Source organism: Lampris incognitus, chromosome 5, assembly GCF_029633865.1.
Source record: "Lampris incognitus isolate fLamInc1 chromosome 5, fLamInc1.hap2, whole genome shotgun sequence".
In the NCBI taxonomy this organism is placed as follows: domain Eukaryota; kingdom Metazoa; phylum Chordata; class Actinopteri; order Lampriformes; family Lampridae; genus Lampris; species Lampris incognitus.
The window spans coordinates 64089792-64115065 of NC_079215.1; the positions used below are offsets into that span (position 1 = coordinate 64089792).

General features: G+C 46.9%; 1 protein-coding gene across 1 annotated transcript; it reads right to left on the reverse strand.

The window, feature by feature from the left end:
• Nucleotides 1-865: 865 nt before the first annotated feature.
• Nucleotides 866-24595, reverse strand: zdhhc5a (zinc finger DHHC-type palmitoyltransferase 5a). The gene is made up of 11 exons (XM_056280059.1): nucleotides 23896-24595; nucleotides 19010-19131; nucleotides 17282-17439; nucleotides 16155-16327; nucleotides 15610-15712; nucleotides 13449-13540; nucleotides 12248-12374; nucleotides 11441-11549; nucleotides 11104-11213; nucleotides 6166-7301; nucleotides 866-4081 (listed from the first exon to the last, which is right to left on the reverse strand). Exons 1-11 carry the CDS (start codon nucleotides 24060-24062, stop codon nucleotides 3841-3843), a joined length of 2538 nt encoding a protein of 845 aa, XP_056136034.1. The 5' UTR covers nucleotides 24063-24595; the 3' UTR covers nucleotides 866-3840.
• Nucleotides 24596-25274: the final 679 nt, after the last annotated feature.

Consider the following 25274-nt stretch of genomic DNA (forward strand, 5'->3'; position numbering starts at 1 on the left):
ACTCCCCCAAGTCCTGGCTTCATACTCCCCCAAGTCCTGGCTTCATACTCCCCCAAGTCCTGGCCTCATACTCCCCCAAGTTCTGGCCTCATACTCCCCCAAGTTCCAGCCTCATACTCCCCCAAGTCCTGGCTTCATACTCCCCCAAGTCCCGGCCTCATACTCCCCCAAGTCCCGGCCTCATACTCCCCCAAGTCCCGGCCTCATACTCCCCCAAGTCCCGGCCTCATACTCCCCCACCCAGCTTGGCCGAACGAACCAAATGTGATGCAGCAGAATGACGGAGACAATACAAGCATGGCTTCTGTAGGGCTGCGGGCGGAGCAGCCGGCCGGTTCAACACCAAGCCCACGCTGCGCCGGCTGGAGGGAAACTGAGGAGAGCAGTCCAGTCTCTTACGGACTGGAAGACTGGATGAGTTTTTACTTTTCAAAACGGTTTAGTTTGAACGTGCGGAAGTGGATTTTAGGAAGAACTTAATCTGAGGCGTGTCTGATTTACCATGACAGTAGCCACCGAAAGGGGGCAGTAACAGCACCCGGTGTGTTCAGCATGCCGGAGCACTCGTTGGCTTAGACGAGCTTTCCATTATGGGCCTGATCTACTGGCCCGCGCCCCTTTTATTTCCCTCTTGTACTTGGCCGATTACCCCACTCTTCTGAGCCGTCCCGGTCTCTGCTCCACCCCCCTCTGCTGATCCGGGGAGGGCTGCAGACTACCACATGCCTCCTCCCATACATGTGGAGTCACCAGCCGCTTCTTTTCACCTGAGAGTGAGGAGTTTCACCAGGGGGGCGTAGCGCGTGGGAGGATCACGCTATTCCCCCCAGTTTCCCCTCCTCCCCGAACAGGCGCCCCGACCGACCAGAGGAGGCGCTAGTGCAGCGACCCACATCCGGCTTCCCACCCGCAGACACGGCCAATTGTGTCTGTAGGGACGCCCGACCAAGCCGGAGGTAACACGGGGACTCGAACCGGTGATCCCCGTGTTGGTAGGCAACGGAATAGCCCGCCGCGCCACCCGGACGCCGCGCCTCGCCCGTTTTACTCATCGTCCGGCCTTTTCCCAATCGACGGGCCTCAGATGGTGAGCCAAGCGGAACACTGTTCATGTGCCTTCCGCACACAGCAGGCCGCCAGGGGGCGGTAACGGACAGCTTGTCACCGTCTCAGGTCGCCTTTCCAGCCGAGAAGCGGCGGCGGGGTGAGCCGGAGCAGCCGCTGGCCCCTAAACAAGCCAGAGGGCCGCATTACACTCGGCCTGCCCATATTAAAAACTCTTATCTATAGCTATATTCCGATAAAAATTCATATAAAACAATTTGAAATTAAATACGTGAAATAAAAAAAGACATGTTTTTGATTTTCAAAGGCAATTGCTCTGATTTTTTTTTTTTTTGGATTTTTTATTATTTTACTAGAAAAAAGGCTGCCCTGTCTGAAAGACCCCAATAACAACAAAGGCAAAAAAATGTAAAAAAAAATAAAACCCTCCTCCTCTCTGACTGACCAAAAGACAACAGACAGCGTGGTCCACAAGTCACCGTAGTGGCCCACGGTGCAGGCTGCAGTCCATTACTGACGCCGCTGTTCTCATCTTTAGGAAATCCACATTGAACCACATCCTCTACAAACAGGGAAATTGTATTCACATCGAGGAATTAATCAACAAACGAATGAACGAGGGATTCGGCGTTTCTGTGTCGTGTTTTTCCTCCTCTTCATCACAAAGGCAGATCCGTTCACAGCTCGACACTTATGTGAAGTTCAGTAAAATCGTCCCCTCTGGCCCCACAGGTGGATTGTCAAGAGTCTGGTCTCCTGTGGGGGCCATGGCGGCGGGTAATGGCGAGGTGATGAGGGTTATGATGGCTCTGTGGAGATACGGTGGCTTCCTCCAACCACTAACCAGGATCTGGTGTGTGCTTCTTCCCACCACTGACCAGGATCTGGTGTGTACTTCCTCCCACCATTGACCAGGATCTGGTGTGTACTTCCTCCCACCACTAACCAGGATCTGGTGTGTACTTCCTCCCACCACTAACCAAGATCTGGTGTGTACTTCCTCCCACCACTAACCAGGATCTGGTGTGTGCTTCTTCCCACCACTGACCAGGATCTGGTGTGTACTTCCTCCTACCACTAACCAGGATCTGGTGTGTACTTCCTCCTACCACTAACCAGGATCTGGTGTGTACTTCCTCCCACCACTAACCAGGATCTGGTGTGTACTTCCTCCCACCACTGACCAGGATCTGGTGTGTACTTCCTCCCACCACTGACCAGGATCTGGTGTGTGCTTCTTCCCACCACTGACCATGATCTGGTGTGTACTTCCTCCCACCACTAACCAGGATCTGGTGTGTACTTCCTCCCACCACTAACCAGGATCTGGTGTGTACTTCATCCCACCACTGACCAGGATCTGGTGTGTACTTCCTCCCACCACTAACCAGGATCTGGTGTGTACTTCCTTCGACCACTGACCAGGATCTGGCGTGTACTTCCTCCCACCACTAACCAGGATCTGGTGTGTACTTCCTCCCACCACTAACCAGGATCTGGTGTGTGCTTCTTCCCACCACTGACCAGGATCTGGTGTGTACTTCCTCCCACCACTGACCATGATCTGGTGTGTACTTCCTCCCACCACTGACCAGGATCTGGCGTGTACTTCCTCCCACCACTAACCAGGATCTGGTGTGTACTTCCTCCCACCACTAACCAGGATCTGGTGTGTACTTCCTTCGACCACTGACCAGGATCTGGCGTGTACTTCCTCCCACCACTAACCAGGATCTGGTGTGTACTTCCTCCCACCACTAACCAGGATCTGGTGTGTGCTTCTTCCCACCACTGACCAGGATCTGGTGTGTACTTCCTCCCACCACTGACCATGATCTGGTGTGTACTTCCTCCCACCACTGACCAGGATCTGGTGTGTACTTCCTCCCACCACTAACCAGGATCTGGTGTGTACTTCCAGGAAGTGGAACTGTGATTGGGTAGGACTGTTGGTTGAGTGCGAGTCTATGGCCTCCCGGAGAAGAGAATAAAAAATACACGAAGTAACGAATCGGGGATGTCGCCTGGGTTTCGTTATTCCCAATGCATGCACCACAGAACAACTTTTACCGGAAAAAGTTAATTTGTTTTCCTTACACCTCACGAAGTCATATTCTCCAGTACGGTTTGAACCGGCGGGATTCGAACCGGTAACCCTGGCAGTGTTGAGCGCCACTTCCTGTGATTAAGCTACATAAAGGAAAGGGCAGCGCTAGCGCCATGTGCTACCTGCTGAGTTACAGTAGAGAAAAGAAACCCCGGTCATACAGGTTTCCTACACTTGCATTTGAGCTACGGGACAACGCAAGCCGTCTGAGCCGAAATGGTCCCGATTCAACTCAAGTCAGGTCCGAAGTCACACCCCACCACCTGATCAAGACCAGTTTATTTTTTTTCACATGGAAATGAGTCTTACATGCCTCAAAACTGCATTGCACAGTCCTGGCAGCCATCAAACTAATTTACATTTTCCTTTACGAGCGTAGCTCCATTTACCAAGGTGAAGAAGTGGCTCCAGACCAGCGCAATAAAAAATGTGATCGATTTCGCTCCACGTTGTAAAAAAAAAACCTCAAAAGGAAGGGAGTGAGATCAGTTAAAAAGAAGTATATGACCTCGTTACTCTCTCTCATTGGTGGGAAAGCCGTTTTTGAGGCACTGTAAAAAACAAAACGACCAAAAAAGAGTCTCCTTTGTAAATGCCCTTGACGAAGAGAGGAGGCGCTACGTGTAAGCAGTCTGACCAGCTCCCCGGAGGCCATCGTCCTGTCCAAATCAGACCGAAATCTCGTAAGTCGTGCCCCCTACGCCCGTCACCTTCCTCACCCCGCCCCCCAGGGACTTGTGGGAGGGGCTCTGAGTGGACCCCGTGCTGGGATAGGCTGCTCCGGGCCGCGCGGACACGCCGATTGGGTGGGAGGGAGATGAGGGGGCAGAGCAGGAAGTGGAAGAGGTGGAAAAAGCGGCCTGGCCCCCATTGGTCCGGTTCAGCAGTTTCATCTGGATCAGCTCATCCCTGATTGGTTGAAACAAAGGGGGCATGGGGTGGGTGGGGGCAGAGCAACAAAAGAAGAGAAGGTGAGTGGTCCGGCTCAGAGCAGTAACTTTCAAACTACATTCTGTTTGGTTTATCACAGCTAAAACCCAAACTGTCCGAGGATCTCGTCACGCTGGTCTGAGGCTACAGCTGAGAACGTGTGTTTTGTATTGTATTTGTATTTCCTGCGTGAGAGTTATGTGTATTTGTATTTCCTGTGTTCTCTTGTTGCACAGATTACACATAAATTTTAGGATAGACGCGTGATGGTCTTCTTATTGAGATGGGTTTCAGCTAGGACTGTTTATGGCACTGAAATCCCCCCGAGTACTGGAGAACGTACTGACTGCCATTTTATTTTATTTTTCAATAATGTGAGTGTTTATTATGACCAAATTACTGCAGTATCTGAGACTACAGCACTAGCGATGCGGAGCAGAAATATTGCAAACGTGTGTGTGTCAAAGCAACAGCACTGGTGGACAGGACAGTATAGGTCTGGAACATTCCTTTCAGCCAGTCAGGCAAATAACACTGCTGCTGCTACTGCTGCTAGTACTACTACTACTACTACTGGTACTACTGCTGCTAGTACTACTGCTACTGTTGCCGCTATTACTCTGCTACTCCTACAAATAACACTGCTGCTGCTACTGCTGCTAGTACTACTACTACTACTGGTACTACTGCTGCTAGTACTACTACTACTACTGGTACTACTGCTGCTAGTACTACTGCTACTGTTGCCGCTATTACTCTGCTACTCCTACAAATAACACTGCTGCTGCTACTGCTGCTAGCACTACTACTACTACTGGTACTACTGCTGCTAGTACTACTACTACTACTGGTACTACTGCTGCTAGTACTACTACTGCTGGTTACTGCTGCTAGTACTACTACTGCTGGTTACTGCTGCTACTGTTGCCGCTATTACTCTGCTACTCCTACAAATAACACTGCTGCTGCTACTGCTGCTAGTACTACTACTACTACCGGTACTACTGCTGCTACCACTACTACTACAGGTACTTCTTTTTGCCCATCTCTTGGATTTTCCCCCTTTTTTCCCCCAATTGTACTTGGCCAATCACCCCACTCTTCCGAGCCGTCCCGGTCTCTGCTCCACCCCCTCTGCTGATCCGGGGAGGGCTGCAGACTACCACATGCCTCCTCCCATACATGTGGAGTCGCCAGCCGCTGCTTTTCACCTGACAGTGAGGAGTTTCGCCAGGGGGACGTAGCGCATGGGAGGATCACGCTATCCCCCCCCCCCCCCAACAGGTGCCCCGACTGACCAGAGGAGGCGCTAGTGCAGCAACCAGGACACATACCCACATTCGGCTTCCCAACCACAGACACAGCCAATTGTGTCCGTAGGGACGCCCGACCAAGCCAGAGGTAACACGGGGATTCGAACTGCCGATCCCTGTGTTGGTAGGCAACGGAATAGACCACCATGCTACCCGGACGCCTCTACTGCAGGTACTTCTGCTGCTGCTACTACTACAGGTACGACTGCTGCTACTACTACAGGTACGACTGCTGCTACTACTACTACTACTTCCACCACTGGGAAAATATTCGTTCGAATTTGGTGGTTAAAACTCAAGTGAAACCTGCCTTTGTGCCCATTTGCAAACGGAGTCATAACGGATCCGACACTGAAACACCTCTGTGCATGAAACACCGACATGTATTTATACCACGTGCACAGGAGGTTTTACTTGGTTACGACGACACAAAGCAGTACCAACATGACTAGTGCGTCAATGGGAAAGCCAACCGTGGTTAAGGAGGAACAAAACACCAGCACAGGAGTGACAGATCAGAACCACAGAGGATTGAAAGACACACAATGGGGGAAAAAAAGGAGGAAGGACTCACAGGAAATCTGGCAGGAAGAGGAGGGAGGAGGAGGAAGTAAGAAGGGTAGAGCGGGAGGAGCAGGAGCAGTCAGTCAGGTAGTCAGGTTCTCAGGCAGGCAGATGGGCTTTTTTTTTTTAGTTTTCAGGGATAGTGGCACACCCGTCATCCTGTCAACTGGTTGCATGCATACTCACTTTGGTGCTTGTATCCCTCCACCTCCTCCTCCTCCACCTTTGCTTCCCATCCCGCCGCTGCCTCCTCCTACCCCTGCGGCGTTCGCAGCGGCCGATGCCGAGGCCTTGCGGACGAGCCGGTACTGCATCTCAGCGGCTGCAGCGCTCGAGTAAGAAAGTGACTTCCCAAGGGGCGGCGGATGCGGGGAGCGAGGAGGGTGGGTGGTGGAGGAGGAGGAGGAGGGCGCCAGCGGGACATCAGTGGAGCGTGTGCGGTAAGGGTAGTGGTGGGGGGCGGAGAAACGAGGCAGGCGGGAGGTGGCAGTGGAGGAGGAATGGTGATGGTGGTGATGGGAGGAGGAGGAGTGGTGGTGGTGGTGGTGGTGATGATGGTGCTGGGTCGCAGCAGAAGATGAGAGCTGGCCGTGAGGGGGAGGCTGGGGGAGGGCGTGCGGCTCGCTCAGCAGACGCTCCCTCTCGAGGGGCAGTGGAGGTGATGAGGAGGTAGAGGAGGAGGAGCGGTGAAGGTACGGGTGGTGGTGGTGGTGGTGAGATGAGCGATGGTGATGATGGGGCGACTGGGAAGACGAGGAGAGCAACGCGGCCGACGATGAGTGCACCTCCGCCTCCTTCTGCTGAGCGGAGAGGAAGGGTGGAGTGTAGCCGCCCGTTGCTGTCGTATGGGGTTTCCTCTGGGATATCTCAGGGGCCACCGGAGCCAATGCTGACGAGTCAAATTCATCACCTCCTGCCAATAAGCTGTCATATGACAGGCTGCCATTGCGGGAGGGGTGATGAGGTGGCGGCGTCTGATTGGCTAAGCTTTTATAGCTCGCCGAGGTTGTGGTGGCCTCCGAAACATGGGCAGCTCCTACTGAGGTATGGGTGGAGCTTGAGGAGCACGAAGCGCCTCCTGATAGGACGGTGGGGTCAGAGAAAGAAGGGTAAGAACGTCCGCCGAGGGAATATCCAGGGATACCCCCTCCTCCCTCTCGCACCCCTTCTCTCCTCTCTCCTGCGCCCCCTGCCCCTCCTCTCTCTGAGGGAGAGTCCCTCCCATCCAGGCTGGGCTGGGAACGGAAGCCCGGCTGTTGGCTGGCCTGAATCAGGGAGGAGGAGGACTCCCTGGCGCTGCCCAGGCTCTCCCCTCGACTCAACTGGAGAAGAAAACAGAGAGAGACAAGGTGAGGGCGGCTTAAAAAGGAGGTCAGGAAGAAGTGAAGAAGGGACAACTATGGGTAAAGGGTAAACAACAGAGGGGAAGGAGGGAGGGGGAGAAGGGTGAGGCTGGTGACAGGAAATAAACACCCTCACACAACACTCATAATACGAAACGAGGCAATGATTCCTGTCAGAGCTTCTGACCACCTGGTTCTGCTTGTTGACCCGCTCTAGTTAGTCCCACATGGACCTCTCACACCTAAAAGCTGCAATCCTTAAGATGTACATACAAATCATCTTTTTGATACTGAAACAAGACTGTTTTGGGGGGGATTTCCCCCCCCCCCTTTTTCTCCCCAATTGTACCCATCCAATTACCCCACTCTTCCGAGCCATCCCGATCGCTGCTCCACCCCCTCTGCCGATCCGGGAGGGCTGCAGACTACCACAGTCGCCAGCCGCTTCTGTTCACCTGACAGTGAGGAGTTTCACCAGGGGGACGTAGTGCGTGGGAGGATCACGCTATTCCCCCCAGTCCCCCCCCCCGACTGACCAGAGGAGGCGCTAGTGCAGCAACCAGGATACACATGGTCCTGGCATATGAGCCATCTTGCCAGACAAATAATAGTTCAATAAATCAAAGCTGTTCCTTGCACACAGCCTCAGAAGTGTGCACAGTGTGAGGAAGGTAAGATGGATGAAGTAATATAAGATGAAGTAAAATAAGGTGGATGAAGTAAAATAAGATGAAGTAAAATAATATGGATAAAGTAAAATAAGGTGGATGAAGTAAAATAAGGTGGCTAAAGTAAAATAAGGTGGATAAAATAAAATAAGGTGGATAAAATAAAATAAGGTGGATAAAGTAAAATAAGATGGATAAAGTAAAATAAGATGGATAAAGTAAAATAAGGTGGATAAGTAAAATAAGATGAAGTAAAATAAGATGGATAAAGTAAAATAAGATGAAGTAAAATAAGGTGGATGAAGTAAAATAAGGTGGATAAAGTAAAATAAGGTGGATAAAGTAAAATAAGGTGGATAAAGTAAAATAAGGTGGATAAAGTAAAATAAGGTGGCTAAAGTAAAATAAGATGGATAAAGTAAAATAAGGTGGATAAAGTAAAATAAGGTGGATAAAGTAAAATAAGATGAAGTAAAATAATATGGATAAAGTAAAATAAGGTGGATAAAATAAGGTGGATAAAGTAAAATAAGATGGATAAAGTAAAATAAGGTGGATAAAGTAAAATAAGGTGGATAAAGTAAAATAGGACGGATAAAGTAAAATAAGGTGGATAAATTAAAATAAGGTGGATAAAGTAAAATAAGATGGATAAAGTAAAATAAGGTGGATAAAGTAAAATAAGATGAAGTAAAATAATATGGATAAAGTAAAATAAGGTGGATAAAATAAGGTGGATAAAATAAAATAAGATGGATAAGTAGAATAAGGTGGATAAAGTAAAATAAGATGGATAAAGTAAAATAAGGTGGATAAAGTAAAATAAGATGAAGTAAAATAATATGGATAAAGTAAAATAAGGTGGATAAAATAAGGTGGATAAAGTAAAATAAGATGGATAAAGTAAAATAACGTGGATAAAGTAAAATAAGGTGGATAAAGTAAAATAAGATGGATAAAGTAAAATAAGGTGGATAAAGTAAAATAAGGTGGATAAAGTAAAATAAGGTGGATAAAGTAAAATAAGACGGATAAAGTAAAATAAGGTGGATAAAGTAAAATAAGATGGATAAAGTAAAATAAGGTGGATAAAGTAAAATAAGATGAAGTAAAATAATATGGATAAACTAAAATAAGGTGGATAAAATAAGGTGGATAAAATAAAATAAGATGGATAAGTAGAATAAGGTGGATAAAGTAAAATAAGATGGATAAAGTAAAATAAGGTGGATAAAGTAAAATAAGATGAAGTAAAATAATATGGATAAAGTAAAATAAGGTGGATAAAATAAGGTGGATAAAGTAAAATAAGGTGGATAAGTAGAATAAGATGGATAAGTAGAATAAGGTGGATAAAGTAAAATAAGATGGATAAAGTAAAATAAGATGGATAAAGTAAAATAAGATGGATAAGTAGAATAAGGTGGATAAAGTAAAATAAGATGGATAAAGTAAAATAAGATGGATAAAGTAAAATAAGATGGATAAAGTAAAATAAGGTGGGTAAAGTAAAATAAGGTGGATAAAGTAAAATAAGATGGATAAGTAGAATAAGGTGGATAAAGTAAAATAAGATGGATAAAGTAAAATAAGGTGGGTAAAGTAAAATAAGGTGGATAAAGTAAAATAAGATGGATAAGTAGAATAAGGTGGATAAGTAGAATAAGATGGATAAAGTAAAATAAGATGGATAAGTAGAATAAGGTGGATAAAGTAAAATAAGGTAGATAAAGTAAAATAAGGTGGATAAAGTAAAATAAGATGGATAAAGTAAAATAAGGTGGATAAAGTAAAATAAGGTGGATAAGTAGAATAAGGTGGATAAAGTAAAATAAGATGGATAAAGTAAAATAAGGTGGGTAAAGTAAAATAAGATGGATAAAGTAAAATAAGATGGATAAGTAAAATAAGGTGGATAAAGTAAAATAAGATGGATAAAGTAAAATAAGATGGATAAAGTAAAATAAGGTGGATAAAGTAAAATAATATGGATAAAGTAAAATAAGGTGGATAAAGTAAAATAAGGTGGATAAAGTAAAATAAGGTGGATAAGTAGAATAAGGTGGATAAGTAGAATAAGGTGGATAAAGTAAAATAAGATGGATAAAGTAAAATAAGATGGATAAGTAGAATAAGGTGGATAAAGTAAAGACCTACATATCCCAGGTCTATAAAAGGTGTGTATTAGACAAAGCCCAGAATCAGCAGGTGTTAAAAAAGGAACGGCGGAGCAAGGGAGGAAGGAGTGGGAGAGCCTTGGGAGCGTGCACTTACTGATACTGATCAAGAGCAAGCCACTGAGAAACCCATTCAAGATGGCCGACAGGAAATCAAAAGGAATAAAAACAAAAGGTGGATTAGATGACATGCGCCAAATGAAAAGAAGCCGCTGACAAAAAACGAGAAGAAAAAAAATATATACTGACGCACAACAAGATGCACAACATTTCTCTGTATCTCTTTCTCATCCACACATACGCACACACACACACACAGACACACACAGACACACACACACACCCTGAAACCATGCCCACCATCCACATGTCAGGTCAGTAGTACATGACTGAAGTGTGTAAGTCCATTATGTAGAGTACTTATTGTTGTCGTCATGATAAAGCTACACCTTTAGCCCAATCATGTATTTTTGGGGGGGGGGGTTCCCCCCTGATTGTACTTGGCCAACTACCCCACCTGCCGAGCCGTCCCGGTCTCTGCTCCACCCCCTCTGCTGATCCGGGGAGGGCTGCAGACTACTACATGCCTCCTCCCATACATGTGGAGTCACCAGCCGCTTCTTTTCACCTGACAGTGAGGAGTTTCACCAGGCGCCCTGACCAACCAGAGGAGGCGCTAGTGCAGTGACCAGGACACGTACCCACATCCGGCTTCCCACCTGCAGACACGGCTAATTGTGTCTGTAGGGACGCCCGACCAAGCCAGAGGCAACACGGGGATTCGAACCGGCGATCCCTGTGTTGGTAGGCAACAGAATAGACCGCTACGCCACCCGGACGCCCCTCCAACCAAGTATTTTAGCATTTCTTTTCATCTAAAGTGCCAGTTAAGTAAAAAGGTGTGTGTGTGTGTGTGTGTGTGTGTGTGTGCGTTACCTGGTTAGCGTAGGCATGTGTAAGTGCTGTGTGGTTCTTCCCGGGACTGTAGGTGGGCCTGTATTTGTACATGGTGGGAGTGGGAGGGGCTTTGCCCAGCAGGCTGCTCTCTGTTGGAGGAAAATCAGGAAGTGGGCGTCACAGGGAGGGAGGGAAGGACGGTTACTGACGGTGAAGCAGAAACTGCAGCAAGGTCCCGAAGCATCAACATCCACCCAACGCCTCACCCACCAACCCCAACAACCACCAACCGCCGCTGGTCACACGACACGGCTTGAAGAAAAACACAGTAACGCCCTCTAGTTCAAGTCAGTGCTGCTGGAAGAGGAAGAGTTACCCTCTGTGTTGCCCCGCGTCAGTGCCGGGTAGCGGAGCTCCGGTTTGGGAGGAGGAGGAGGCTCGGCGTCACACGACTGACTCTCCATCATCTCCAGACTGGACTTCGACTGGGACGAAAAGGGACGAAGGAGAGAAGAAGAAAAAAGAACAGGAAGGTGTTACACTTGCTGTCCTGCTGGGGTCACAGGCTGCCCCCAGGCTTCAGCTCTGGTGCTGCTATGTATTGACTGGATGCAGCTAGCAAGGAGCTACGACCCTGTAGCCCAGTGTTCCTCAACCCGGTCCTCAAGGACCCCCTATCCTGCATATTTTCTTTGCAACCCTGAATAGGGACCTGTTCGTAGTTATTCAACCAATCAGCAGTGAATTTTGTGCGATGTTGCACATCTTGCATAATTAAGTGCTGCGAGATGATTGGTCGAGTAAGTACAAGCAGGGCTACCTATGCAGGGTTACAATGAAAATCTGCAGGATAGGGGGTCCTTGAGGACTGGGTTGAGAAACACTCCTGTAGCTACTACTACCTGACCTGCTTTGCCTCCCCTTCACTTGACATGAGTTCTGAGTGTAAGCACCGCCTACTATTACATTACATTACATAGCATTACATTACATTACATAGCATTACATTACATAGCATTACATTACATTACATTACATTACATCAGTCGTCACTTTTCTCTCGTCGCTGGGACGGTCGGGTGGCGTTGAACCGAATGATGCTCTCTTTGCTCGGTACGAGAGCACATATCACAGTAAGAATAATAACACTGAAGTATTCCTACTTCAGAGTCATCCTCATTACCCTGTGCAGGTCTCCCTGAATACCATTATCCAGGATCTTGGCGGCCAGCTGAGCCTCGGTCAGCTGCGGCCTCAGAAACGGCGGCTGCACGCACACGCTCTGGGTGCGCTTCTTCCTCCCCAGATACCTGCACGGATAGGGAACAGGCGTTAGTCTGTTTGTCTGGACACGTGTGACTGATTCTCACCCTCGTTAGCCGGGCGAGTGCCGTCTGACATATTTGTACGCGGTTCCCATTAAAACGTGCTTGACGTTTCTTGCCAGAGATTACTACCACCTAAAAAGTGGGTGTTACTACAGCCGCTTTACTTCCTTGGCCTTACTTCCCCCTCCCCCCTGGACAGGTGCACTGACTGACCAGAGGAGGCGCTAGTGCAGCAACCAGGACACATACCAATTGTGTCTGTAAAAACGCCCGACCAAGCCGGAGATAACACGGGGATTCGAACCAACGATCCCCGTGTTGGTAGGCAACGGACTAGACCGCCATGCTACCCGGACGCCCAACGGACTAGGATTTTACAATGAAACAGGTTGGTCTTAAAGCAGGGGTGATAGTAATGAATAACACGGGGTAACGGTAACACGGGGATTCGAACCAACGATCCCCGTGGTCGTAGGCAACGGAATAGACCCCCATGCTACCCGGACGCCACTTTCATTCAATGTAAAGCAATACAACCACAGTAAGAAAACACGGCTCAGCCATGGGGAATGTTTTACTGGAGCTCCTGTGACTGATGAATCCTACTCCTGAATTATAGCAACCACGAGGGGGGGTCTCGATCAGTCATAACTGTGCACGCACACACACACACACACACACACGCACACACGCGTGCATGACCAAACGCACAATTCCCTCAAGGGAATTACAGCCTGACGGAGCTAATAATAGTAGCTTAAACACTTGTTCGGCCACTAGGTGGCGTTTCCAAAATATGCAAAACCTACTTTTTCCTTAGTACCTGCTTATTACATGCTTATTACCTGCTTATTACATGCTTATTACATTCTTATTACATGCTCTTCATGTCAAGTGTTTCCCTTCTGTTGCTAGTGTTCGCGCCGCAGTATGTCAGTGTGCTGATGACAGAAGGGCCCGGCCAGAACCACTACATGCCGGGTTTTACAGCAGAACGAGGGTCTCCTGCTAAGAGCTGTGGGAGCCGGCGGAGTGAGAGAAACCAGACAAACGTACCTGGGTGCCTGAGAACTGCAAAGGACACGAGACACATTCCTCCAGCAGCCGTTGGTGAACGGGTTGACGCCCCCACGGAACTTCCCCGTCACCTAAACAGAAAGAAAGGCACGCGTAGGCGTAAACTCGAGGGGGATAAAAACCGAAACTAAGGCCGAGTTAACCTTACCGGACATTGAAATGAGGTTTTTCTTAGTCTTTTGCTGCTGTGTGGACTTGAAATCGATGCAATTGGGAGGCAACGTGTGACCACGTAAAACATGCTGCACACACACACAGCCGCTCACATACCACAGAATGAGGTGACTTCTGCACACTACGCCCAATTTGTACAGTTTGTGAGAAAAAATTTTTTCCCCAAACAAGTATCTCTCTCGCCCAAGTGTAAGTACCTATTCAGTAAAATGGGATTTTTGTCTGTGTAGCTCAGTTCAGTCCGGTAGGACTCACGGTCTTAATGTAGGCCATTATAACCACGGAAGCTGAACACAGAAGTCAGAACAAAAGAAAGAAGTCCTTACAATCCCCCAAATCTTCCTCCAAAGAAAAGGGGGATTATAGAACGAGGGATGATGAGGAAAAAGATAAGATTATCCCTTTATTCTTGATACGATTATCAGATGTACATTTCCATTCCCGCTGTGAACAAGAGGGAGGGGGAAATGGAGGAGGGAGGAGTAAGATTAGAGGTGGTGGAGGGAGTTGCCCAACACACATGTGAGGGCCTCGCATCGTCTAGGTTCACCCTGCGGCGCCCGGACGACGACCACTTTTAAGGTCCCGAACCGCACCGGGCCCGTGAGGTGAGCACACTAGTTTTTCTCAGGTCGGTTCTGGTCGCCCTTCGCTGGAGAGCGATTTAGACAACCGATGGAGCTGAAGAGTCGGTGGTGGTGTCTGGGGGGCAAGTCCTAGGACAAGGGACATGACGCAGACCCAACGCCCGACATGCTAGCAAGTGGAAGTCGCTCCACAACGCAACCCGTATGACCGTCGGTTATCATTTTGCCGTGTTACACCTCAACTACGTCACCCCTTAGCAGGACTCTCCGAAGCCGCTATTTAACGGTCAACATTTTATATGTGCCCACCTTTTTTTGGGGGGGGGGCTCCCCCTTTTTCTCCCCAATTGTTTGTACCCATCCAATTACCCCACTCTTCCGAGCCGTCCCGGTCTCTGCTCCACCCCCTCTGCTGATCCAGGAGGGCTGCAGACTACCACATGCCTCCTCCCATACATGTGGAGTCACCAGCCGCTTCTTTTCACCTGACAGTGAGGAGTTTCACCAGGGGGACGTAGCACGTGGGAGGATCACGCTATTCCCCCCAGTTCCCCCCTCCCCTCTGAACAGGCGTCCCGACCGACCACAGGAGGCGCTAGTGCAGCGACCAGGACACGTACCCACATCCGGCTTCCCACCCGCAGACACGGCCAATTGTGTCTGTAGGGACGCCCGACCAAGCCGGAGGTAACAAGGGGATTTGAACCGGCGACCCCCGTGTCGGTAGGCAATGGAAGTGCCCACCTTTTGTAAATCTGAATGAGCGGCGACCAAGACACATTTCCTGAAGGATCATCGAAATCGACTCAGAGACTGGTCTGAGTTGTTACATGTCAGTTTTCACAAATTAAGAAATCACTTTGCCCTCTGCACCGCCATCAACAAGCGCAGATGCTTTCAGAGAAACAAAGGAAATGTCGGTTGACGTTTGTGTTTATGTGAGACCCATTCCAGTGATTCATTCACGCAAAAACTGCTTGGCATTGCATGTCAGCTTTACATACTTGGCACATCCTATACACGAGGCTCGGCGTTTTGGGTTTTTATTTTTCAAAGCCATCCAGCATTGCCGAATTTCGCCACAAGAGGGCACTGTTCCGTAACCTCACACGAACAGGAACAACTTTTGGATCCGTGGAAACATAAAATCCGGGTGAAAATCAATTCAAACCCATCTGCTCCTTCTAAAAAAATCTGGGTATTTTTGGGTGAAAATCGGTGAAAACCGAAAACGCCGAGCCTTGCCGACACAGAGCTGAGATTAACAAACAGAAAGTAAAAACGTGGTTTCCAGACATAAACCTGCACAACCTGTGGAGCTCAGCTACAGTGGTCGACGACCATGCAGGCCTTCGTACGTACAGAGTAAAGGGTCCTACCTGCTCGTTGGTGGTCCTGCCTCTGGCCACCAGCACTACGTGGAACCCGGTGAGACCGGCAACAGGAATGAAGAACAGTCCTGCTACGCACATCACGGCCAACCTGGGAAGGAGGACGTTAAGGAGCATCTCCAAGCCAAAGGTCTTTCAGGTCTGACAGCAGAACTACGGCACAGCTAGGTTTAAGATCTGCAAGGAGGGAAGAAAAGTGGGAGGCAAGCCAACACCCCACTCATCATCCCCATCTGAATCACATCGCGGTGCCACATCCTAATGCTGACTTTGTGTTGACCTGTAACGACGCCACTTTTGAAGGGTTTTCCGCCGCGAAGGCACCGGACCGCAAGGTACCGGGCTGGTCTGACGGACACAGGGACAGACAACATCTCCACTGTTAAAAGACATGCACTGCAAATTTTTTCTGAGAAAAGCCGCTGTGAAATCGGGCATTTTAGGCCGCAACACTCCCCAAAAAGAGCCCACGAAACCCTAGAGGGACCGACAAGTCTGCAAGTCTGTAACCCTCCCTGACAGAGGTTGGATACGTCACAATGGCGTGGAGCCGGTCGATGCTCTGCCGATGGTAGAGGATGAAGAGGAGTCCAAATCCGAACACGGCCATGATGTGGGCTGTCAGGGAGAGGAGGAAGAGGAAGAAGTAGCGGTAGTTCCTCCTGCCGATGCAGTTGTTGACCCACGGACAGTGGTGGTCAAAGTCCTACGCAGGGAGAGATGCGGAGGTCAGAGAAAACGAGAGGAGGATAAATAACAGTATCCTGTGCAGGAGGTCACATGACTACTTCTGCTGTGATAGCGGCTGTTCTCCTCTGAGAAGTGGTGGGGAAAAGAAAGACTAAGTATGGTTAAAAAGAAAGAATGGGATAATCTTTTGGACCATTTCAAAAGGGAAATGGGCAACATCCATGTTGCCCATTTCCCTTTCAACAGGAGGTGGATGGTGAATATATAGTGTATACTTCTGATACTTAAGATAGTATAGTGTAATATAGTGGAAGTATCTAGCATTGTATATAGACATGATGGCTTGTGGAGTTATTATTCATTATTTATTATTATTATTCAAAATCTGCCAGCCAACACAGCGGCCGTACTGACGGCGGTAGTAACTTCGAGACCGGCTCTCTGAACTGAGAAGGACCGTTTCCTCAGTAAATATGAGCTACATCAAAGCGGTTCAAGTTTTTTCTCATAAATTATATTTTTGGTACTTTTTTATACTTTATATTTATTAGATAAGTCATAGTGGAGGCAGAAGGGAAATGGGGAGAGAGAGAGAGAGAGAGAGAGAGAGAGAGAGAGAGAGAGAGAGAGAGAGAGAGAGAGAGAGAGAGAGAGTAGAGATGAACTGCAAACAAAGATCACCGGCTGGATTCGAACCGGCGACAGTTGAGACCAGATGGCCATCAGAATCAACCTTACTGGCCAAGTGACACGCGCTACGTCCCCCTGGCGAGACTCCTCACTGTCGGGGGGAAAGAAGCGGCTGGCGACTCCACATGTATGGGAGGAGGCATGTGGTAGTCTGCAGCCCTCCCCCGATCAGCAGAGGGGGTGGAGCAGAGACCGGGACGGCTCGGTGACTCGGGTAATTGACCAGATACAACTGGGAGAAAAAAGAGGGAGGGAGAGACAACACAGGGTGTGTGCGTACCTCGACACAGTTGTCGCACACTGAGCAGTGGGAGCATCGCGGAGGTCTGTAGAAGCGACATGTGGAGCACCACTTCATCCTGACCTGGATCCCTCGGATCTCCACCGTCTTATACAGCGGGGCGCGGAAGTCGTCTTCTTTGTCTTCATCTTCCTCAGCTAGGGAAAAAACAACACACATTCACCGTCCCGCAGGAGCGTCGTGATTTCGTCTCACACTCACGCCACGCCTTCGACTTCTCACGCTCGCAAAGCGGGACAGGAAGTCCCCGAGTTGCGAACGCCTGATTTACGAACGCCGGTACTTACAAACCGACCTCTGTAAAGCCTATTTTAAGAACTCGAGTTACACACAATGGTTTGTACGAAGAAACGGGGTGGACTACTTTGTGTGGCGCTGAAAACACTGCATGTTCCGGGCGGTTCGTCGGCCTGAGGAAGAACAACGCCACGCTGTCGTCGCCGCTTTAAGTCGCATCGCGTAAACGTTTTGTGCGTTGGGTTTTGCCCTACATTAGGCAGAATATATACTATATGTATTACTGCATTATTATGTTTTAGGTACAATATATACTATGTATTACTCCATTATTATGTTTTAGGTCGAGTATATACTATATGTGTTACTGCATGATTATGTTTTAGGTCAAATATATACTGTATGTATTACTGCATTATTATGTTTTAAGGCGAATATATACTATATGTATTACTGCATTATTATGTTTTAGGTAGAATATATACTATATATATTACTGCATTATTGTGTTTTAGGTAGAATATATGCTGTATATATTACTGCATTATTATGTTTAAGTAGAATATATACTATATATATTACTGCATTATTGTGTTTTAGGTAGCATATATGCTATATATATTACTGCATTATTATGTTTTAGGTAGAATATATACTATATGTATTACTGCATTATTATGCTTTAGGTAGAATATATACTATATATTACTGCATTATTATGTTTAAGTAGAATATATACTAAATATATTACTGCGTTATGATGTTTTAGGCAGAATATATACTATATATATATATTACTGCATTATTAAGATTTAGGTAGGATATATGGTATATACTAAGACAAACATTTGACTAATTGACGCTAGATGTGAACTGTTCCGACTTAAATACGAATTCGACAAAACAACAGACTCAAACACGGGACTCGTTCGTAACCCAGGGACTTCCTGTAGTTTGTATTTTGTTTCTCATTTCCAGGAAATACGAGTCCTAGTTTCCGCCTCCCCACATCTGTCATCAACCCCACTGCCGTAAAATGTTTCTCTGTGCTTCGGGTGCGAGAGTACACAGGTGTGACTTGTTGCTATGGTTACGCTTGTCTGAGAGAATGATTCACCCCAGGTGACCTTTGGTATGACGGACAGTTTGATGAAAGGTAATGAGGTATGTTTCATATGTAACTGTTATAGTAATAACTAAACATTCAATTTCACAAAGAGACAGTTTCTTGTGAAAACTTTGTCCAAGTATTTGTAGGAGACAGAATATGTTCACCGCCCGCCGCCACTAAACCTTTATCCGAATCCTAAATTCTAACCCCGACCATTTTAAAGTGAGGTAGTTTTGTCCACAAAGGTGCATTTCAACACAGGTGAAGCTCAAAAGTATAGCAAAGTGAGTGCTAACACAAAATAAACTCCAAATACTACATGAATACTGACAAACATACTCACGGAGGTTTTCACCTACCTCTGGGGAAGATGCCTGGGTCCATGAAGGTAGCCATACAGAAGTTGGCCAAAACAAACAAGAAAATAACGCCATTGTAGATCGGCACCGCTACCGAGAACCGCTCCGAAAGCCACGGACACCTGAGACAGACAGGGAGAGAGAGAGTGGACAAGTTTCAAATTTAATCTTTTCCATCCCATCTTGATATGTCTCCATCCCACATGCCACAGCATGTTCTGATGATACAGACGAGGTTAATACAGAGTTAATATGGAGAGGTGGTTTGTAGTTGGGACTTCATCTGGTGAACCTGTAGCTTTGTTTAGTTCGGATTCCAGTGTTGTGCACACATTTTGCATGATTGCAACGGTTTTGGAGCTGTGACTCCAGTTTGCGTATTCAAACCAGGGATTTCTCTTGAGCGGTTAAAAGAAGTTCTTCGCATCGTCGACAAGGAAATTTGTGCTTAAAGTCAGACTTTTGGGGTCTGATATTTTTTGCGGTATCAGTTCTTTATTTTCAGTCATTTTCATGCATTGTTAGTAAATATAATCTATCAAACTGTACTTCTACCATATTTTTCCCTTTTTCCATATTTTTATTTATATTTATATTATTTATTCATTTATTTTTATTATATTTATTTATATTTTCCATATTTTTATTTATATTCAATATTAATTAATTAATTATATTATATTTATTTATATTTTCCATATTTTTATTTATATTCAATATTAATTAATTAATTATATTATATTTATTTATATTTTCCATATTTTTATTTATATTCAATATTAATTAATTAATTATATTTATTTATATTTTCCATGTTTTTATTTATATTCAATATTAATTAATTAATTATATTATATTTATTTATATTTTCCATATGTTTCTATACTATTTTCCTTTAATGTTATACTCCAAATCACAAAGAGACGGTAATAACCATGACCTTTACCGTTAGACACAGCTAGCTAGCTACCACTAGCACAGCCGGACTACAAGTGGGACCAGATGCACTTTCTAAAGTAGGAGATTTGTCCCTTTTGTCTCGTTTCAGGTCCTGAGCAGGGTATTGTCAATATGTTTGATTATGTGGATTTTTATCAGATCCAACGTGTATATAAAAAATAATTTTCTTAAATGTTTGTAGCCGTCTTTCATGATTTCATAATTCATTGGTTTGAATACAGCGCACGATGTGGGCTAAAAGTTTATTTTTAAAGTATTAACATTAATTATATGTTTTTAAGTGTTAACGTCAATTATAATGTTAACATGAATTATTATAAAGTGTTTTAAAGTGTTAACATTAATTATAATGTGTTTTAATAATCCTTTAACTAAGGACAAGTCACTTGCTGACATGGACAGTTCACAATACTACTTAGTAACTGGCACAATGTTAGTTAGGAAAAGTCAATGGATGGCAAACTGTTTTTAATAGAGTTGACTATCAGCTGATCTTACGTCAGACATTTAGAGCTAAACCTTTACAATCGGATGCGCCGAAGTAGCATGAGTTTATTTGAATATACAGCGTCAGAAGGAGAGAACAACTCTTCAACCGTCCTCAGCATACTGATTCTCTACTCATTTGTCTGCTGAATAGAAAATAGAAGGGCTCATCAAATAGCACTGCAGGAAAATTATGGCTCCACTTCCAGTAATCTTCAGCACAATGCTTGTGAATGATTCATGGTTAATTGTGTTTTTTGTGCAGAACTAATCTTCTGTAAGTTGAAGACTCGAACCAAGCCGCCGGAGCGTCCGCGTCGTTGCATCCCAAGGAAAAGACATTTCTTATGGACAAATTCACTTTTGTGATAAACCTTCCATTCCCAGTGAAGGCCCAGTTGCGGTTCTCTTAAAATGCACGCAATGAAGCACAAAGGACAAAAGCGCCTTGTGCTCGGTGCTGTGGTATCTGAAGCAATGCCTACAAGTACAACATTTTATCACCGCGTTAACGGGCATCGCAACGAAGGCCCTTCGCAGGACAACTGTGCAAAGTCTGTGTGAAGAAACACGGGGGTCTGAAATTCAGGTAAAAACAAAGCTACAGTGCATGACATTTAAATTAAATACACCTTTTGTCCCTAGTCAAGTCAGTTTTATCTGTATAGTCCAATATCACAAATTACAAATGTGTCTCAGGGGGCTTTACAGCATCATAACATCCTGTCCTTAGACCCTCACATCGGATAAGAAAACCCCCCTTTAACAGGGAGATAAAATAGGAAGGAGGGATCTCTCTCCCAAGACGCACAACGTGACATGGATGTTGTGTTTACATGAGCTACATGAGCTCCACAGAGGAACTCTTCCCAAGCACAGCTGCTGACGCGACTTCTCACCTGCTGCAGAAACTGCTCAATTCTACAACCAGCGATGATGATTTTTATTATTCTTGTCCTTACTTAATATTGTTATTATTATTCATCCATCCATTATCCAAACCGCTTGTCCTGGTCTCAGGGTTGCGGGGATGCTGGAGCCTATACCAGGAGTCAAGTCAAGTCAAGTCCAACTTTATTTATATAGCACATTTCATACACAGGGCAACACAATCGTCGGGCGGCAGGCGGGGAGAGACCCTGGACATGCTGCCAGTCCATCACAGACCGTCTTGCTGTGAGGCGGCCATGCTAACCACTGCACCAATACATTACGGATAATGATAATTACAATAATATTTGATGGCAGCCTGTCCAGGGTGTCTCCCCACCTGCCACCCAATGACTGCTGGGATAGGCCCCAGCATCCCCACGACCCCGAGAGCAGGATAAGCGGTTCAGATAATGGATGGAATGGATCATATTAATATATCATGTTAATATTAATATTAACTTAATAACAATAAATTAATATAATAATAATTATTATCATTATTGTTAATATCATTATTGGTATCAAAATGCAAGTGCACTTCTTCACATGAGAAGTGCACAACCATGACTTCATTTGGATATGAGCATTCAAGTATTGAACGTATATTGAACGTTTGTGCTTCATTTAACACAGCCGCAGGGAAAGCTGCTCTGGTGTTTGGTCCAGAGTAACGCGGTCGTCACGCTGCACCAGAACAGCTCATTCAAAAGCAGCAGTCTCGGCCAGCTTTACTGATATCACCCAGAATGAAGAGGAATAAGCAGCTGAGCGAGAACTAAATGGGGGAAAAAATCATCGTGAGAACCACAGACAGGAACAGACCGGGAGAAAAGGTGAGGAAATGGGTGAGGTGTGAAGGACAGAACAGTCACAGACCCAGAAAAGCAGCAGGGTTAAGGAGAAACCGGTTTAGAGACGGGCAGGTTGACACAAAGGAACATAAAATAATAAAGTCAGAGAAAACGTGACGCGATGAAGAGACAGTTAACAGTGATAGGGACGAGAGAGAGAGAGAGAGAGAGAGAGAGAGAGAGAGAGAGAGAGAGAGAGAGAGAGAGAGAGAGAGAGAGACATAGTGAATGAGACGTAGACGAGGGTGACAGATGTTGGCCTATTTTCTCTTCTGTTCTCTAATCTGAATCACAGGGCTCATGGCCAACCGCTTTGACAACACACACAGCAACACGCTTTTTCCCATAAACGCATGCGCAAAACGCACATGGCGATATAAGGCAGACACACACACATCCACCGTGTCCATCTCTTCCATGCACTAACAAACGACATGTGTAGATAAACACGGCACACATCAGGGCACCATCACCGTCACCCTCACTTTTCTTCTCATCTGGACACAAACTTGTTCTATATTCATATAGCGGACGCACACTCTCCTCGTCATCCTCTCATAAACATGCACTGTGTTTAACCACACACACACACACACACACACACACACACACACACACACACACACACACACACACACACACACACACTGGAAAGATCCCTTTGGTGGTAAGTAACTACTGAGCACTCGACTCACAGTGCAAGTGCTGCAGAGAGAAACGCCAGCTCAGATCACATCTAGCCAACACAACCATCCTTTCTGTGCAAGACGGAAAGACACATCATGACATTTTTTGCAGTGGAACATTTTCCCGGTGGACAAATTTTCCCATTTAACCAAGAACGGCCTAATGGGTTATGGTAGCAATGTCAATCAACGAGTCCTCGTAACAAAACAGAAACTGAAAAGTTTACATGAATTTTTAGTTGTCTAGATCAGTATTTCCCAAGCCAGACTTTTCTCTGGATTTTTTCCCCCTTTTCTCCCCAGTTGTACTTGGCTAATTACCCCACACTTCCGAGCCGGTCACTGCTCCACCCCCTCTGCCGATCCGGGGAGGGCTGCAGACTACCACATGCCTCCTCCCATACATGTGGAGTCGCCAGCCGCTTCTTTTCACCCGACAGTGAGGAGTTTCACCAGGGGGACGTAGCACGTGGGAGGATCGCGCTATTCCCCCCAGTTCCCCCTCCCCTCCAAACAGGCGCCCCGACCGACCAGGGGAGGCGCTAGTGCAACGACCAGGACACATACCCACATCCGGCTTCCCACCAGCACACACAGCCAATTGGGTCTGTAAGGACGCCCGGCCAAACTGGAGGCAACGCGGGGACTCGAACCGGCGATCCCCGTGTTGGTAGGCAACGGAATGCTACCCAGACACCCCTCCCAAGCCAGTCTTAAAGTGTTCTGTCCCGCCCGCATAAGTAGGGTCTGCCTATACTTGTCAACCAATCAGCACTGGAATCAGATTTTGGCACACGATTAAGCACTATAATGACTGGTTGAGTAACTACAAGCAAACCGACCTACGCAGAGGTCAAATGAAAATCTACAGGACTTGCCGGGTACTTGAAAGTGTGGGACAGGAAACACTTGAGCTTGCCAAACGTGTTGTGCGTGTTAAGGTGTGCCCGGCGGCGCCGCCACTACTCACGTGAAGCAGAAGAAGAGCGTCGTCGATCCCACCAGGAAGAAGGTGGCCGCGGAGACGGGGACGTAGCGGGAGGGCCGGAGGGGCCGGCTGGGAGGAGCCACCGCGTGGGGGAGGGGTGACGAGGACGGACCTCCCCCGGCACTCTTGCTGCTGCTGCCACCTGGCATCACTTCCCGCGGTGTCACCCGTCTTTGAGCGCGGGACGCCGCGCTGCCAAGTAATTCAGCGTCCCAGAGACCGTTGGTTGTTTATGTGTGCATGTAGAGAAAGGGGGCGGGGCTGATTGTGCGAGCCTGTTGTTGTCGGTGTGGGTGCGTGTGTGTATTTAGGGGGGAGGGCAGTAACCCTACTGTTAGTAAATTGTTTTTTTGTAGTGTTTTTTGGAGGATGGATCTGTGTGCATGCAGGGTTTACTGTTGAGGATTTGCTGTTTTGGGGTGAGAGGGTGGGCTGCAGGCGGGCGAATCAGAGGATTAGCCAAAAAAAAAAAAGGGAAGGGGAGCTTAAGAGAAAGGAGATGAACAATATAATGAGAAATGAGCAAAAATGGGTTGAAACAGAACTCCCTCCCTCTCAGTGATGGACGAAGAAGCCGGACTTCCTGTTAGCGCTCAGACAGAGAAGAGAGAGGGAGGGACTCCACTGTACACTGTGCCGTGACCTCCGACCCTCTCCACCAGCTTGACCCCTGAATCCCTAAATCCGCTGCTTTTGTGTGTGTGTGCAATTCACCTAGGGGATGAGTGTTTACAAGCCGCTACCCCCCCTGTAAAGCCGTTGTTTGTATGTCGACCACAAAAACAGGTGGAGGAGTCGGAAGGAGGGATAAACAGATGAGCGAGGGATTAAAAACGATGCGGAGCCCCTCTTTTGTGCCACGAGCAGAAGAAAAACAGACGGCGACCGGACTAATTCCGTTAACGTCCTACGGAGGTACCGAAGGCGCGGTGGAAATGTGACCGGCTCCACCGGCGTGCCAGAAAGGCAGGAAAAGACCAGTCCTGCTGTTGCCGTCTGATTTCTACCGCAACGACAGTGTGCCTAAGGAATGGGAATATTCATGAGAAAAAAATAGTGCAAAAGAAGAAGAAGAAGAAGATGGAGTTAAAAAGGCGGGGTTTGGACCAGCCTGTTTAAGAGAACAATATGACGGTGCCCTTAGAAAAGTTCTGAACACAAGCGGTTAGCTGCACGAATATGGGACTCGGAATTGCGCGGTTCAAATAAACCTGATGACAAATACATCTGTGCTAACAAACCTCGCTGTGGTCGACTAGGAAGCTGACTAATCTGACTCATCGTCTCTCCGACATTCTTCCGACGCATCCGAACCCGTCCTAGCAACGTCCTTTTCCGAAAACCCCTGTCGGTCTTTGTGT